This window comes from Panulirus ornatus, chromosome 50, assembly GCF_036320965.1.
Source record: "Panulirus ornatus isolate Po-2019 chromosome 50, ASM3632096v1, whole genome shotgun sequence".
Classification (NCBI taxonomy): Eukaryota; Metazoa; Arthropoda; class Malacostraca; order Decapoda; family Palinuridae; genus Panulirus; species Panulirus ornatus.
In genome coordinates this window covers 10,511,573-10,526,326 of record NC_092273.1, presented here as the reverse complement: position 1 = coordinate 10,526,326, position 14,754 = coordinate 10,511,573, and the positions used below count along the sequence as shown (strand labels likewise).

Genomic DNA, 14,754 nt, shown 5'->3' with positions numbered 1-14,754 from the left:
TCCTTGAGTGGCCGCCTCTATGGTCAACTCTTGGTTTTATCACCCGTATCAGACTTTTTCATCATTTTACCTGAGGACGTCGAGGTGTTCTGTGATTGTAGAAGCTCTCTGGCACCTAGCACACTGCACTGCATTATAATTTAAGTAAGAATAATGTCTCACCTTTCTGTTTACAAGTATGTTCTTTTTTGTTTTGCTTTGCCTAATGTTCCATGCAATGTCCGGTAGCAAAGTCTTTGTGAAGACCCACTGTGTATGGAGATCATTCGAGTGACTCTTAAGGATTAGTATGGATGTGAAAGGTTAAGGGCAATCAGAACATTTGTCGTATATTTGTACCAGAAAACATCTTGTGAAGTCCAACTCATTTTCAAAACAGACTATCGGCCATGTAACTACCCCCTCCCCTTTTTAATATGCCATAGCTTAAATTCATCTCTAACAGCCTCAGATGACTGGTAGTTAACTGGCCCAAAACTCATTAACCCAACCAATTTGACGGAGGTTGCAGATGTGTTGCAATTGCAGGACAACCTTTCCACATCATTTTCAAGTCTTTTTTTTTTCTCATTAAATATAATTGATGGGAGGGACACACTATTAAGACGTGTTTCAGTATTTAAAGCTCATAATTACATTATCCTATCCAAAAAAATACCGCTCAAAGTGCTAATTAGATAATTTCCTTAAGGTTCATAGATGCGATGAGAATGGGTATGGTCTCTGAATTCGAGGGTGTTCAACCCCCATTGGCGATTATAATGACTTCAACGGCCTTGACAGTCGATAAGACTTGAATATCAGCCCAAATAATCAACCTTATCATTCAATATGTACAGCCACGGTAAGTTGCGGGGTAGAAGAAATGAGTTGCCGCAGCCAGAAAGAAATTGGATCAGATTTAGTGTTCAACCCCCATTGGTGATTATAATGACTTCCACGGCTTCAACGGCCCCGACAGTCGATAAGACTTGAATAGCAGCCCAAATAATCAACCTTATCATTCAATATGTACAGCCACCGTGAGTTGCGGGGTAGAAGGTATATAGTTGCCGCAGCCAGAAAGAAATAAGGTCAGATTTTAGTCAGGATATATAGATAAAAAAAAATTTATTTCAAGAAGCAAATATTTGTCAAGATTGCAGGATGTAAAGCAAGACTTCTTAGCTATGGAAAGAAAAAACAAAACTGATGAGAATAAGTGAGAAAAAATAATCTCTGATATCCTTTGGCTGCTTTATACCTACAATATCTATCTCGCTGATAAGATACTTGTACTGTATTCTGTCAGATACAAACTGAAGAAAGTCTCGAACCTGCCAGTATTGTATGAAATGTCCAAAAGGTTTATTTGGAAGAAAATGTCCTGATGTAAATTTGGTTTTGTAAGTAATAAAAATAATAATAATAATAATAATGATAATAGATTATTATTATTATTGTTATTATTAGTACTATTGATATTATTGTTGGTCGCCGTTTCTCACGTCAGCGAGTAAGCGTCAAGAAACAGACGAAGAATGGCCCATCCACTAATATACACATATACATACACACACAGACATATACGTAAATACACATGCACATATTCATACTTCCTTGCCTTCATCCATTTCTGTCGCAACCCCTCCACACAGGAAATAGCATCGCTACGGTACCCCAGCTTCAGTGACGTAGCGCCAGAAAAGTCACTCGTTCACACTCCGCCTCTAGCTGTCATTTGTAGTGCACCGATACCACAGCTCCCTATCCACATCCAGGCCCCAGAGACCTTTCCATGGTTTACCCCAGACGCTTCACGTGCCCTGGTTCACTCCACTGACAGCACGTCGAACACATCGTTCCAATTCACTCTTCCATGCGCGCCTCTCACCCTCCTGTATGTTCAGGCCCCGATCGCTCATTATCTTTTTCACTCTATCCTTCCACCTCCAATTTGGTCTCCCGCTTCTCCTTGTTCCCTTTACCTCTGACACTTATATCCTCTTCCGTCAATCTGTCCTCACTCATTCTCTCCATGTGACCAAACCATTTCAAAACACCCTCTTCTGCTCTCTCAACCACACTCTTTTTATTACCACATATACTCTTACCCTTTCATTACTTACTCGAATAAACCACCTCATACCCTTTCATTACTTACTCGAACATACCACCTCATACCACATATTGTCCTCAAACATTTCATTTGCAACATCCACCCTCCGCACAATCCTATCTATAACCCATACCTCTCAGCCATATAACATTGCTAGAGATAATATTCTTTCCAACATACCCATTTTTCCTCCGAGCTTACGTTCTCTCCTTCCAAACATTATTCATCCCTCCCAGAACCTTCTCCCCCTTCCCCACACTGTGACTTCCGCTTCCATGGTTCCATTCGCTGCTAAGTCCACTCCTAGATGTCTAAAACACTTCACACTTCCTCCAATTTTTCTCCATACAAACTTCCATCCCATTTAACTTGTTCCTCAACTCTACTGAACCTAATAACCTTGCTCTTATATTTACTCTCAACTTTCTCCTCACACCTCCAAACTCAGTCACTAACCTCTGCATTTTCTCATCCGAATCAGTCACTAAAGCTGTATCATCGGCGAACAGCTAAGTCACTTCCCAGGCCCTCTCATCCCGGGGCAACAGACTGCATACTTCCCCCCCCCCCCTTTCCAAAACTTATGCACCCCATAACCACCCCATCTATAAACAAACATCCATGGGGACATCATCACACATCCCTGCCACAAACCGACATTCACTGGGAACTAATAACTCTCCTCTTCCTACTCGCACACATGCCTTACATCCTCGATAAAAACTTTTCCTTGCATCTATCAACTTACCTCCCACACCATACACTCATAAAACCTTCCACAAAGCATATCTATTAACCCTATCATATGCCATCTCCGGATTCATAAATGCTACATGCAAATCCATCTGCTTTTCTAAGTGTTTCTCACATATCAACCAACCCCTAGAGATGGATAAATAGCTAGGTTGATGGTGGACCGACTGCCACAATCAGGACTCGAACCTTTCCTCATGAGTCTTTATAATCAACTATGATCCAGCACAGCTTAAAAGAGGGTTTTTACTTCCTCCAAAATTCTTATATAATTTCATTTTTCTCCTTTTTCTCCTTTTCATGAATCTCTGTTTCAGTTTAAGCCCTGACGATGTAGACTTTTGTCCATGACAAGCCTCCAATGTATAAAAGGGACAAAAATGCAGATAAATTACAGTGATACAAGGAAAAATGAAGCACAATGTTGTCCGACAACCATGAGGAAATATGCACGGTAAGGTCCCGAGTGCGCTTTCGTGGATAACATCTGGAGATGCACGTATGTACATGAATGAATAAAGACCTTAATAACGATTTATTGAATTTAGGTAGCCAATTGGCAGAAAATACACAGAACTACAGTTCTTACAGAGCTGTAAGGTCAACCCTCGATCGAGGCAAGTGGTAGGCCTGGGTCGCTAACAGGTCGACACGTCTACCTGATCCCCGTCTTTGCACCCCTCCACCCCAACCACCTTGCTTGATAGCTGGATCACGCGTGACTGGACCTACCTTACCACTAATCATCACACAAGTGTCTGCTTTCATTTGAAACCTTTATCAGTGAATTAGAGAGGCCTATGTTGATGAGGGAGGCGGTCGGTTCATTGTAAACAAACCAAGGCCTCCCTGATCGTTGGTGCTGGAACCCACCTAGCTGAGCTGAGTGACCTCAGGCAGCATTCCACAAGTATCCCCTAGGGTTTAGAGGAGCCATTGCCTGACAGAATTACGTCACCACAATCTCCTTGGATCTTACAGTGCTCGCACAGGTAAAAAGATTGTCCCATACCCCACTACTGTGAATGTCGTAGGCAGTCCATGAAAAAGTACACTGCTAAGCAAGCAAATAAGCTTAAGGTTTCCCAATAGTGATGTGTATGTCGAATCATGACATTAGTGTAATAACCAGCGCCAAATATTCATCTCTGTATTCATTGTATACATGTCAGCATAGTACTACTGCAGTTGAACAGGTATATAACCACACGTGATTTTCGACGACCCACAACTGATTACATAATGTATAACCCATTGAATTTATGTAAAACATCCAGTAGTGTGTAGACAGACCACTCATGTGCTTATCCAAACCCTATATATATATATATATATATATATATATATATATATATATATATATATATATATATAAGGGAAGATAGCGAGTAGTGATGTGTGTTGAACGTGGTGTTGAACACTATAATGAATTTTACCTCCGCTTACTATGCTCCTCAGGAAATGGGAAGAGTTTACAGTAAAGTTTGCCATAAATAATCAAATTAGTGTTTAGTGCTGGTTCAGGAAAATGTATCTGATGTATTATCAACCACCTGGGGTCTAACTTAAGACTCTGTGACCCTTGACAATCATTCCTTTTTGCCACCGCTCTCAGGATGACCATGGGGTGCACACTGAATTTTGCCGGGATTACCGGCATGAATGAAATATGGTTAGATGTGATTGTAGGATTGTAGAATTTCACTTAAAGGGCACCTTGGAAATGATTTGTGGATTTCAATAAAATGACTAAACTGATACCGTATGACTAGTGTACATGATCTAGTTAGGCATGGCTTGATCTGTTCCATTATTCATTATTCCATTATCAGTGGTTATGTACATACGATAGATAGCAAGTCTACTTTATTAAAAAGAATGTGGGGTCAAGTAAATGAATCGTTTATTATATGTGAGATTTATTGAAACTTAGAGACATCTTATTGGTATGTTTTAACGAATAAGACCGTAAAATTGATTATTTTACCACCGCCTGTGTTTAAATGTATCGTGGAAACCAACACAACATACAAGCCTCTAAACAAAATCAAATTCTTTCTCGGGAAATATAAAGTACATCTTAATTCCTTAATAAACCTATAAATGTATTTCAATATATATTTGATTGTTTTCCCTTTGGTATACCATGACGTTTGCACGTATGACGTAATAAGTTGATATGACATTGTGTTATAGGTGGGGTTCCCTTTCTCTTTAAGAATAAACTTGGATTCTAGTGTATTTTTTAATAGCAATTAAAATCTTGGATTGAATGATTGATATATAGGGGCATACATTAAAAGTGGTAAATCATTTCTATGGTGCCCCTAAAGTGAACGATTTTTATGCAAAACGGCTGATTTTGACAAAACAAGGGGGCCAAAATTCATATGAATTCTGGGGTGACTGTATAAAGTCAGTGTGTTATTATGTTATTTTGTATAACCAGCATCCTGTCCCTTCGATTTTTGTCCCGCTTATGATCGATCGTGATCGAGGTGCAACTGGTTTAAAGCCGCTCCTATGATTTGCAATTATTGTTTTTTTTTTAATATTTCATATTGCAATTTGCTGTTGTTTCTTGTGAAATGATAACATTTGGAATGTTTAGTAGTTCAGTTACGCCTCAATAGGCCACATGGGTCTTTGTTTGATTTCACTTATTGTAATGTCATGATGGGATTGATATTCATATCTGTTTTACCAACACGCAAAGAGAACCTGCTCTCCATTTAGCCATTTTCGAATTGATTCCATATCCCCTCTCATAACTACTTTGTATTAAAGAAAAATTCATGTTGCATTTTAATTAATACAGGTAATCACACATTTCAGATGGCATGATACTTTGTAAATTATGACTTCAAATGGCTATATTTGTATTAGTTAGCATGACCATAAATGTTTGAGATCCCCTTTGTCCACAGTTATTCAGTGGAGCTGGCAGTCAACAGCAGTCTTGTATCTTAATATTGCCTGTCACTTTAATATCATCTGGTAACATTTTCCCATAGTTTTTAGCTTTCACTGCAAAGTATCCTTAACACTATGACTCAAGGTACATTAAAGTTGAATTCACTTCACTATCATGAATTTAAGTAATATGAGGTTGGCATTAATTGTATTAATCTTTATGAGGTTAGGTTAATCTTTGCATTTTGTTTTTGAATATTTCTAATGAAAAGATTTACTTAGTGCCATGTTCATTCTGTTAATAATTGTAACACACAGAAAAAGGGTCAGGTAAAAGTCATGTTTAGTAACATCTTGTCAATGAGCTTTGCCTGACTATTGATTTTGCACTGCAGTGCTCATGTAGCATTTAGAGAATACAGCAGCAATTGTAAGGCTTGATTTGGAGTGGTGATAAGGATGAGGAGGTAATGGACTTTAAAAAAGATCCTATTAGAACCTCACCTAAGATGTCATAATTTTCATAGCACTGACAAATATGGTTTAAGATGACCACGAACACAAGTGGCTAGTTTCTTGAGCAGCATTTGAATTTGGTATTGGTACATTATTATAGTCATTTTGGCTACTGGATGAGGTTTTCATGGTTAATATCAATGTTGTGCCCGAGTATCTGATATTGATTTACTCTGCATACAATTTTCTGGACAAAAATAACCCATATCCTTCAATGAAATGTAATATTTGAAATCATGCATCACAGTTGTTATATTCTCTAAATATGTCTCTAGCACTGCAGAAGAAAATTTCATAATGTTCAGAGTTAATAATGATGTGGAGCTAACTTGGTAGATTACCAAAAATATAGAATTTTTTAGTGGATATTTTGCCAACAGATTTAAAAAATCTTTTGCCATTTGTGGGCTAAGCACTCATTACTTTATTACTGAATTTGTCTGAATCATCATTTATTCATTTCTCGTTTTGAGAAAGATAAGGGTTGGACATGAAGCCACGTGGTTGGGGCCTATTTAAGGTTGATTGGTTTGACTTTTTTTCCTTAATCTCTTTCCTTGCATAGGTAAAAGCCCTAACAAATCTCTTTCCTTGCATATTAAGACTGACAGTAGGAAAGAGCTTTCTGATTACTTTTTTCTCATCCGAATTAATATTTGTGACTCAATATATGCTAAATCGTTTTTTATCAGTAATTAATAGATCCAGTAATAAAGGGGAATTAAAGGGACTCAGACAATGTTGGCATAATACTGTTTGATGTGTTGGTGTCAGTATTAAGGCAAAATAACCAATGTCAACCTTCTGGCAAATTCAAAGCAGACAGAAATGTTAATGGTATATTTTGACCATGATTTAGTATCTAATGCCATGGTCAATTCTGGTAAGGTTACATAGTTTTTTATTATTTCTAAAAATTTTCATTTAGTTTTACATTGATCCACCTCATATTTTCATGTATCTTCATAGCCCTTGCTTCCAATGGCCTATTTATCACTGTGGGATAAACATAAGCCCTAATCATGCTCAGCTGTATTTTGATTCATACTTCATAGAAAATCTGTTATCTCAAAATATATATTATTTGATTGTACTGTTCATAAGGTCACAATACTATAATAGACTTCTAACAAGATTACTGCCAAAGTAAACTAAGCACGGCGAAGCAAAGCTATGCTAACTTTGCCAGCAAACATGTTTTTGATTCATGATAATATTCGTGTGCACAACATTACTCGGCAATGAATGACCGTGGGATACCATCTACAGAGCAGGATAGTCAAATGTGACAACACACAACAAATGTTTCATTGACATCATTGAACATCTTGTATTAACTGCACAGAGTTCCTAATGGCATAGCATTGTTTGAAGTACCCTTTACGATCAGATACAGTATAACAACTATGCATTTTGAAAGTCATGATTTATTTGTTAGGAGCTGAGAAATTTAGGAGGTTTGAGTGATTGCCACTTCCTTCATGAGCAACATTTTAATCTCAGACAAACTCCATATTCCTGTATAGTTAAGCTTTGAAAGAAAAAATGAATAGAAAACATCAGATTAATTGCATTTCTTAGAATGACTGTTGGTCTTCACCAAAGCAAAAAAGAGTAGAAATGGAGTGGTATGACCGGGAAAGTGCATTTCGTGAAGAGTAGCAACATAGCACTTATTTCAACCATTAGGGTACAGAGGTCCCTTAGCATTGTTTTGAGTATACATACTTAGAATACTTTATTTTTGAAAATTTCATTGCATTTAGGAAAACATAACTGATGAATGACAGTATTTGTTCATCATGTGATGGTGACCACTTCAATGAATATTATTAACATGGTATTTTTTTTATTGATTGACTGAATGATTATTGGTTATTTTGAATTAGATTTAATATCATGTGTTCATGTAGCTTTTTTTTCTTTGCTTTCAGAACACAGTTACTGGCCTTAAGATGGTTAATCTTCCACATCAAGTGCGTGTCTGTATAGTTGGAGCTGGTGTATCTGGGCTTGGTGCGGCCCAGAGATTGATTCAGTCGGGAATAGATGATCTTCTTATTTTAGAAGCTGGAGATAGAATTGGAGGCCGAGTCAACACTGTAGAACACAGTGGGTGAAAGATTCAGAAATTTTTTGTAGACAGCCAAAAAGTATCAGAGAATTAGATACATATTCATATATTTTTGTTGTTAGTATCATTTGGTTTAGGTTACGTCTAACTTTGCTTGCAACTGCCCTAATCTTACTATGTGGACAGGAGTGTAACTTTGAGATTTAAAGGCTGCAACCCCCTATCCGTGGCATTTCTTCCTTTGGTGTCTGATTTAAAGAATATACATATACATATCAACATACACACATACATATACATATCAACATATACACATATACATACACATTCACAGACATATACATATATACACATGTACACATTCATACTTGCTTGCCTTCATCCATTCCTAGCGCTGCCCCGCCCCACAGGAAACGGCATTGCTACCCCTTGCTTCAGCAAGGCAGCACCAGGAAAACAAACAAAAGAGACCACATTTGTTCACACTCAGTCCCTAGCTGTCATATGTAATGCATAGAAACCACAGCTCCCTATCTACACCCAGGCCCCACAGACCTTTCCATGGTTTACCCCGGACATTTCATATGGTACCAACGTATTCTTCAACTTATTACAGGGGAACACATCCTTGAGTTTGGTGCGCATTGGATCCATGGTGAAGAAGGCAATGTAGTGTTTCAATGGGCTTCTGAAAATGGTCTAGTTGAAGATGATGTTTCCCTACTGCAGACAGGTACTGAACAAGATGTATCTTCTCTTTCTTCATGATATAGTACTCTATTTATTCTTGTCAGTACACCTTACTATACCTACATGCCCAGGAATCCCTTCTATTCTTATGAAGCTCCCACAGGATTTAGGAAGCTGGCCATGTCCATTAGTCCATTAGTGTTGTGATATGTTTGCCTCTTTGTGAAGACAGTGCAAGGCAATTGAGTAGTAAGTGCTCATTGTCTTCTTTACATTAGTTGCATTGTGGGCATAAAGGGTCTTGGGATATGTTTAAATGATGTTTTTAGTATTGCATTGATGGGGGATGTCCAGAGCAAAAGTGGGAGAGTGTGACTCCTGGTTGTCTGCAGAGTGTGTGGTTTCTAATGGGTTTGTCTGTTGGGTTGAAGTTACAATTGAGCTGGGAGGTCGTTTTTTAAGTGCTTGCTGGATTATTTCTGCTTGGGGTGGGTGATTAGTTATAGAGTGGTTTGGATGGGAGGTGTCTAGTTCTGTTGCATTTAATTGAGTGCTGAGTATGTTGAGGTGGGACTGTATTGGGCTGAGCTTTTTTTCTTGTTTCATTATGAAGCTGTTGAGTGTTCGTGTGGGCTAGGCAGCCAGTGATTTTTGAGTGCACTATTTTGTGTGGTTTGCAGCTTTTTTGTGTTTGCTTTTAAGAGGGTGGAAGTTCAGGCTGGTGAGACATAGTTTAAAGTGGAATGGATGCATTTTTTGTATTGGGTGTTAAAGGATTCTTTTTCTTGTCAAAATCTGGTGCTAGTTAGAGTTTTGAGGTCATTTAGTTTGTGTTGATGTTATTGGTGTGGGTATTAGATATTATGTGTCATAAGTGATGCCTAGAATAGTCGATGATTTTCTCAGTGGGAGAGATGTTTGTATGTTTGACCTGTGAGCTTCTTGATGAAATGATAGGGATTAGTGTAGTTTGTATGTTAAGAAAGATTATTGATGAATGTTTTATAAGAAATTTTCTGATTTCTGTGCATTGTCTGGTACTGATGAGAATAAGTGTATATCTGTCAATGAACAGTTATACTACTTAAAGAGAGTCTTTTGTCATGACCACCCCCTTGAAGGAGTTCCAGAAGGGAACAGGTGTCAGAGATATAGGTAGATAGATACAACCAAGTTCTGTAAGTCATTCATAAAGAAATTTGCATTTGACGTATTATATTCATAAGTTTGTGATCCTTGAAAAATGCCTCCTGAATTAGGAAAGAGTACTTGAATGTCATACTTGAAGAATTATGATCCCTCTGGGAAGATTGGTTTTTATCAGTTTTATCTTACAGGTATAGGAGACACAGTCTTTGTGAGACGTAATGGTGAAATAGTGTCACAAGAAGTGATAGATGCATTTTCAATGGCTGTAGCTAATATAGCTGAAAGTTCAGAGAAAGATTTCTACAGTTATCCCCACTCCAGTGGACAGTACTATACTGAAAAGTAAGTATATGAAAGCTTTCATTAATTGTGTGGATACAGTGATTAAAAAGTTTTTTGGTAATGTTAGCATTAGATTATGTGTAGCAGTCTATCATCACTTTATATTTTTACTTTATTTTTAATAAAAGAGTTTTCTTTGATAGCCTGAACAAAATATTGATGTACCACAAATACACTGATGATTGGGAATACCTGGTTTAAAAAGCGAGATATATATAAGTATACTTATGTAAGTAGGAGAGATGGCCAGAGAGCGTTATTGGATTACGTGTTAATTGACAGGCGTGCGAAAGAGAGACTTTTGGATGTTACTGTGCTGAGAGGTGCAACTGGAGGGATGTCTGATCATTATCTTGTGGAGGCTAAGGTGAAGATTTGTATGGGTTTTCAGAAAAGAAGAGTGAATGTTGGGGTGAAGAGGGTGGTGAGAGTAAGTGAGCTTGGGAAGGAGACCTGTGTGAGGAAGTACCAGGAGAGACTGAGTACAGAATGGAAAAAGGTGAGAACAATGGAAGTAAGGGGAGTGGGGGAGGAATGGGATGTATTTAGGGAATCAGTGATGGATTGCGCAAAAGATGCTTGTGGCATGAGAAGAGTGGGAGGTGGGTTGATTAGAAAGGGTAGTGAGTGGTGGGATGAAGAAGTAAGAGTATTAGTGAAAGAGAAGAGAGAGGCATTTGGACGATTTTTGCAGGGAAAAAATGCAAGTGAGTGGGAGATGTATAAAAGAAAGAGACAGGAGGTCAAGAGAAAGGTGCAAGAGGTGAAAAAAAGGGCAAATGAGAGTTGGGGTCAGAGAGTATCATTAAATTTTAGGGAGAATAAAAAGATGTTCTGGAAGGAGGTAAATAAAGTGCGTAAGACAAGGGAGCAAATGGGAACTTCAGTGAAGGGCGCAAATGGGGAGGTGATAACAAGTAGTGGTGATGTGAGAAGGAGATGGAGTGAGTATTTTGAAGGTTTGTTGAATGTGTTTGATGATAGAGTGGCAGATATAGGGTGTTTTGGTCGAGGTGGTGTGCAAAGTGAGAGGGTTAGGGAAAATGATTTGGTAAACAGAGAAGAGGTAGTGAAAGCTTTGCGGAAGATGAAAGCCGGCAAGGCAGCAGGTTTGGATGGTATTGCAGTGGAATTTATTAAAAAAGGGGTTGACTGTATTGTTGACTGGTTGGTAAGGTTATTTAATGTATGTATGACTCATGGTGGGGTGCTTGAGGATTGGCGGAATGCGTGCATAGTGCCATTGTACAAAGGCAAAGGGGATAAGAGTGAATGCCCAAATTACAGAGGTATAAGTTTGTTGAGTATTCCTGGTAAATTATATGGGAGGGTATTGATTGAGAGGGTGAAGGCATGTACAGAGCATCAGATTGGGGAAGAGCAGTGTGGTTTCAGAAGTGGTAGAGGATGTGTGGATCAGGTGTTTGCTTTGAAGAATGTATGTGAGAAATACTTAGAAAAGCAAATGGATTTGTATGTAGCATTTATGGATCTGGAGAAGGCATATGATAGAGTTGATAGTGATGCTCTGTCGAAGGTATTAAGAATATATGGTGTGGGAGGAAAGTTGTTAGAAGCAGTGAAAAGTTTTTATCGAGGATGTAAGGCATGTGTACGTGTAGGAAGAGAGGAAAGTGATTGGTTCTCAGTGAATGTAGGTTTGCGGCAGGGGTGTGTGATGTCTCCATGGTTGTTTAATTTGTTTATGGATGGGGTTGTTAGGGAGGTAAATGCAAGAGTTTTGGAAAGAGGGGCAAGTATGAAGTCTGTTGGGGATGAGAGAGCTTGGGAAGTGAATCAGTTGTTGTTCGCTGATGATACAGCGCTGGTGGCTGATTCATGTGAGAAACTGCAGAAGCGGGTGACTGAGTTTGGTAAAGTGTGTGGAAGAAGAAAGTTAAGAGTAAATGTGAATAAGAGCAAGGTTATTAGGTACAGTAGGGTTGAGGGTCAAGTCAATTGGGAGGTGAGTTTGAATGGAGAAAAACTGGAGGAAGTGAAGTGTTTTAGATATCTGGGAGTGGATCTGGCAGCGGATGGAACCATGGAAGTGGAAGTGGATCATAGGGTGGGGGAGGGGGCGAAAATTCTGGGGGCCTTGAAGAATGTGTGGAAGTCGAGAACATTATCTCGGAAAGCAAAAATGGGTATGTTTGAAGGAATAGTGGTTCCAACAATGTTGTATGGTTGCGAGGCGTGGGCTATGGATAGAGTTGTGCGCAGGAGGATGGATGTGCTGGAAATGAGATGTTTGAGGACAATGTGTGGTGTGAGGTGGTTTGATCGAGTGAGTAACGTAAGGGTAAGAGAGATGTGTGGAAATAAAAAGAGCGTGGTTGAGAGAGCAGAAGAGGGTGTTTTGAAGTGGTTTGGGCACATGGAGAGAATGAGTGAGGAAAGATTGACCAAGAGGATATATGTGTCGGAGGTGGAGGGAACGAGGAGAAGAGGGAGACCAAATTGGAGGTGGAAAGATGGAGTGAAAAAGATTTTGTGTGATCGGGGCCTGAACATGCAGGAGGGTGAAAGGAGGGCAAGGAATAGAGTGAATTGGAGCGATGTGGTATACCGGGGTTGACGTGCTGTCAGTGGATTGAATCAAGGCATGTGAAGCGTCTGGGGTAAACCATGGAAAGCTGTGTAGGTATGTATATTTGCGTGTGTGGACATATGTATATACATGTGTATGGGGGGGGGTTGGGCCATTTCTTTCGTCTGTTTCCTTGCGCTACCTCGCAAACGCGGGAGACAGCGACAAAGTATAATAAAGAAAAAAAAAAAAAATACAAATACACTTAGACATATATTTGGATTGAGTAAATGGAAAATGGAATAAAAGAAATATGTGATAGTGATATTTATTGTACTCTGTATTTATTGTACTCTGTATTTATTGAAATATGTGATAGTGATATTTATTGTACTCTGTATTTATTGTACTCTGTATTTATTGTATTGCTGCAGTCAGTAGTGTTAGTAAAAGTGAATGATGATTTTTGTTAGTGTTTAGTGCTGTATTATATGAGCTAAGAGGGCTTCCAAAGGATCAACTGAATATTGTTATCATCTAAAATGTTGCTTACCAAGTAAGAAGAATGTTCTTTTTTCTTTTATTGAATATCTCTATCAAATAATTTTATTGAAAAGATACCCCAAAAAATGTATCAAATTATTTTATTGAAAAAAATGCCCCCCAAAAGTAGCATACTTCTCTCTATGTTGGTGTAGCAGGATGTTCCAATTGGCCAAGTTAGGCCTTAGTTGGTGGCACTGATGCTCCTTCTGTACATGAATATGCAATGATTATTGCTTTTTTTTTTTTTTAAGGTAATTTGATTTTGCATACACTTAACACGATACAAAAGGGTTTTTTCATGTTTGATTTTACACTTCCTGTACAAATCAAATACATATTTTTTACATATATGTGCTTATGTGTATTATATACATTACATATATTTTATATACATAGAACATTATTTACTTAAGTGAAAAAAGAATTAATTTTTATGAAGAGCATATACACTATAACAAAAGAAATTGTATCTTTTATTATGAAATTGACTATGATAGCATACATATAAATCTGGCTTCCTGCCAGGATGATGCAGTTGCACTCTGTTTGATAATTTATGTGATGTTCATGATATTTTTTCCAGCTGTTATTTTGATTGTTAGTGACATTTATGATTTAGAGAGAGGCAGGAAAAGTTAGAACATCAATTAATGTTGGATGCTGTTTTCCAAGAGAACATCAGTTGATGTTGGCCACTGTTTATGGGGCAAGGGAGGTCCTGAAAATCATTCGTTGTCAGAAATGTTTAAGTTGAAATGTTGATTGAGTACTTTAGGAATGCATCAGAAGAGGCAGTCAACATAACAGCAAGAGCTAGGGTAAGGTATTGAAAGTGAGAGCATGGTGAAAAATTAGGTTTGAAAAATTGATTGCTGAGAGTTTAAAAAGAAAAGATGGATTTTCTGAAAAACCTAACATTCCCAGTTGGAGGCAGCAGGTTAACTGGCACCTAAGTTTGACATGTCAGTACAAGAGTTTACAAATTGGCTAAGATAGATAAGTTGGTAGCTTTGTGAACTGTATAGATGACATTATATAACTACACTGTAAGCTAAAGTTCTTGAGAAGTGCACAGAAGAATAATTAAGCAATATGAAATTTAATGCAGTCACCACTTTATTGATCAGATGCAATAATACTTAC

At 38.1% G+C, this 14,754-nt stretch overlaps 1 protein-coding gene across 7 annotated transcripts in view; it reads left to right on the top strand.

The window, feature by feature from the left end:
• Nucleotides 1-14,754, top strand: part of LOC139764588 (uncharacterized) — an 86,423-nt gene continuing 71,669 nt past the window's right edge. The window contains exons 1-4 of one of the 7 annotated variants that reach the window (XM_071691423.1): nt 1-144; nt 8,215-8,392; nt 8,971-9,087; nt 10,382-10,535. In XM_071691423.1, the coding sequence (XP_071547524.1) occupies nt 8,236-8,392; nt 8,971-9,087; nt 10,382-10,535 (428 nt within the window). In that variant the 5' untranslated portion in view covers nt 1-144; nt 8,215-8,235. Of the gene's footprint in view, nt 145-3,257; nt 3,306-3,479; nt 3,844-3,896; nt 4,048-4,283; nt 4,329-5,482; nt 5,670-5,798; nt 5,849-8,214; nt 8,393-8,970; nt 9,088-10,381; nt 10,536-14,754 lie in introns of those variants that run through there. The other 6 variants (XM_071691420.1, XM_071691422.1, XM_071691419.1 and 3 more) reach the window with 6 other exon arrangements.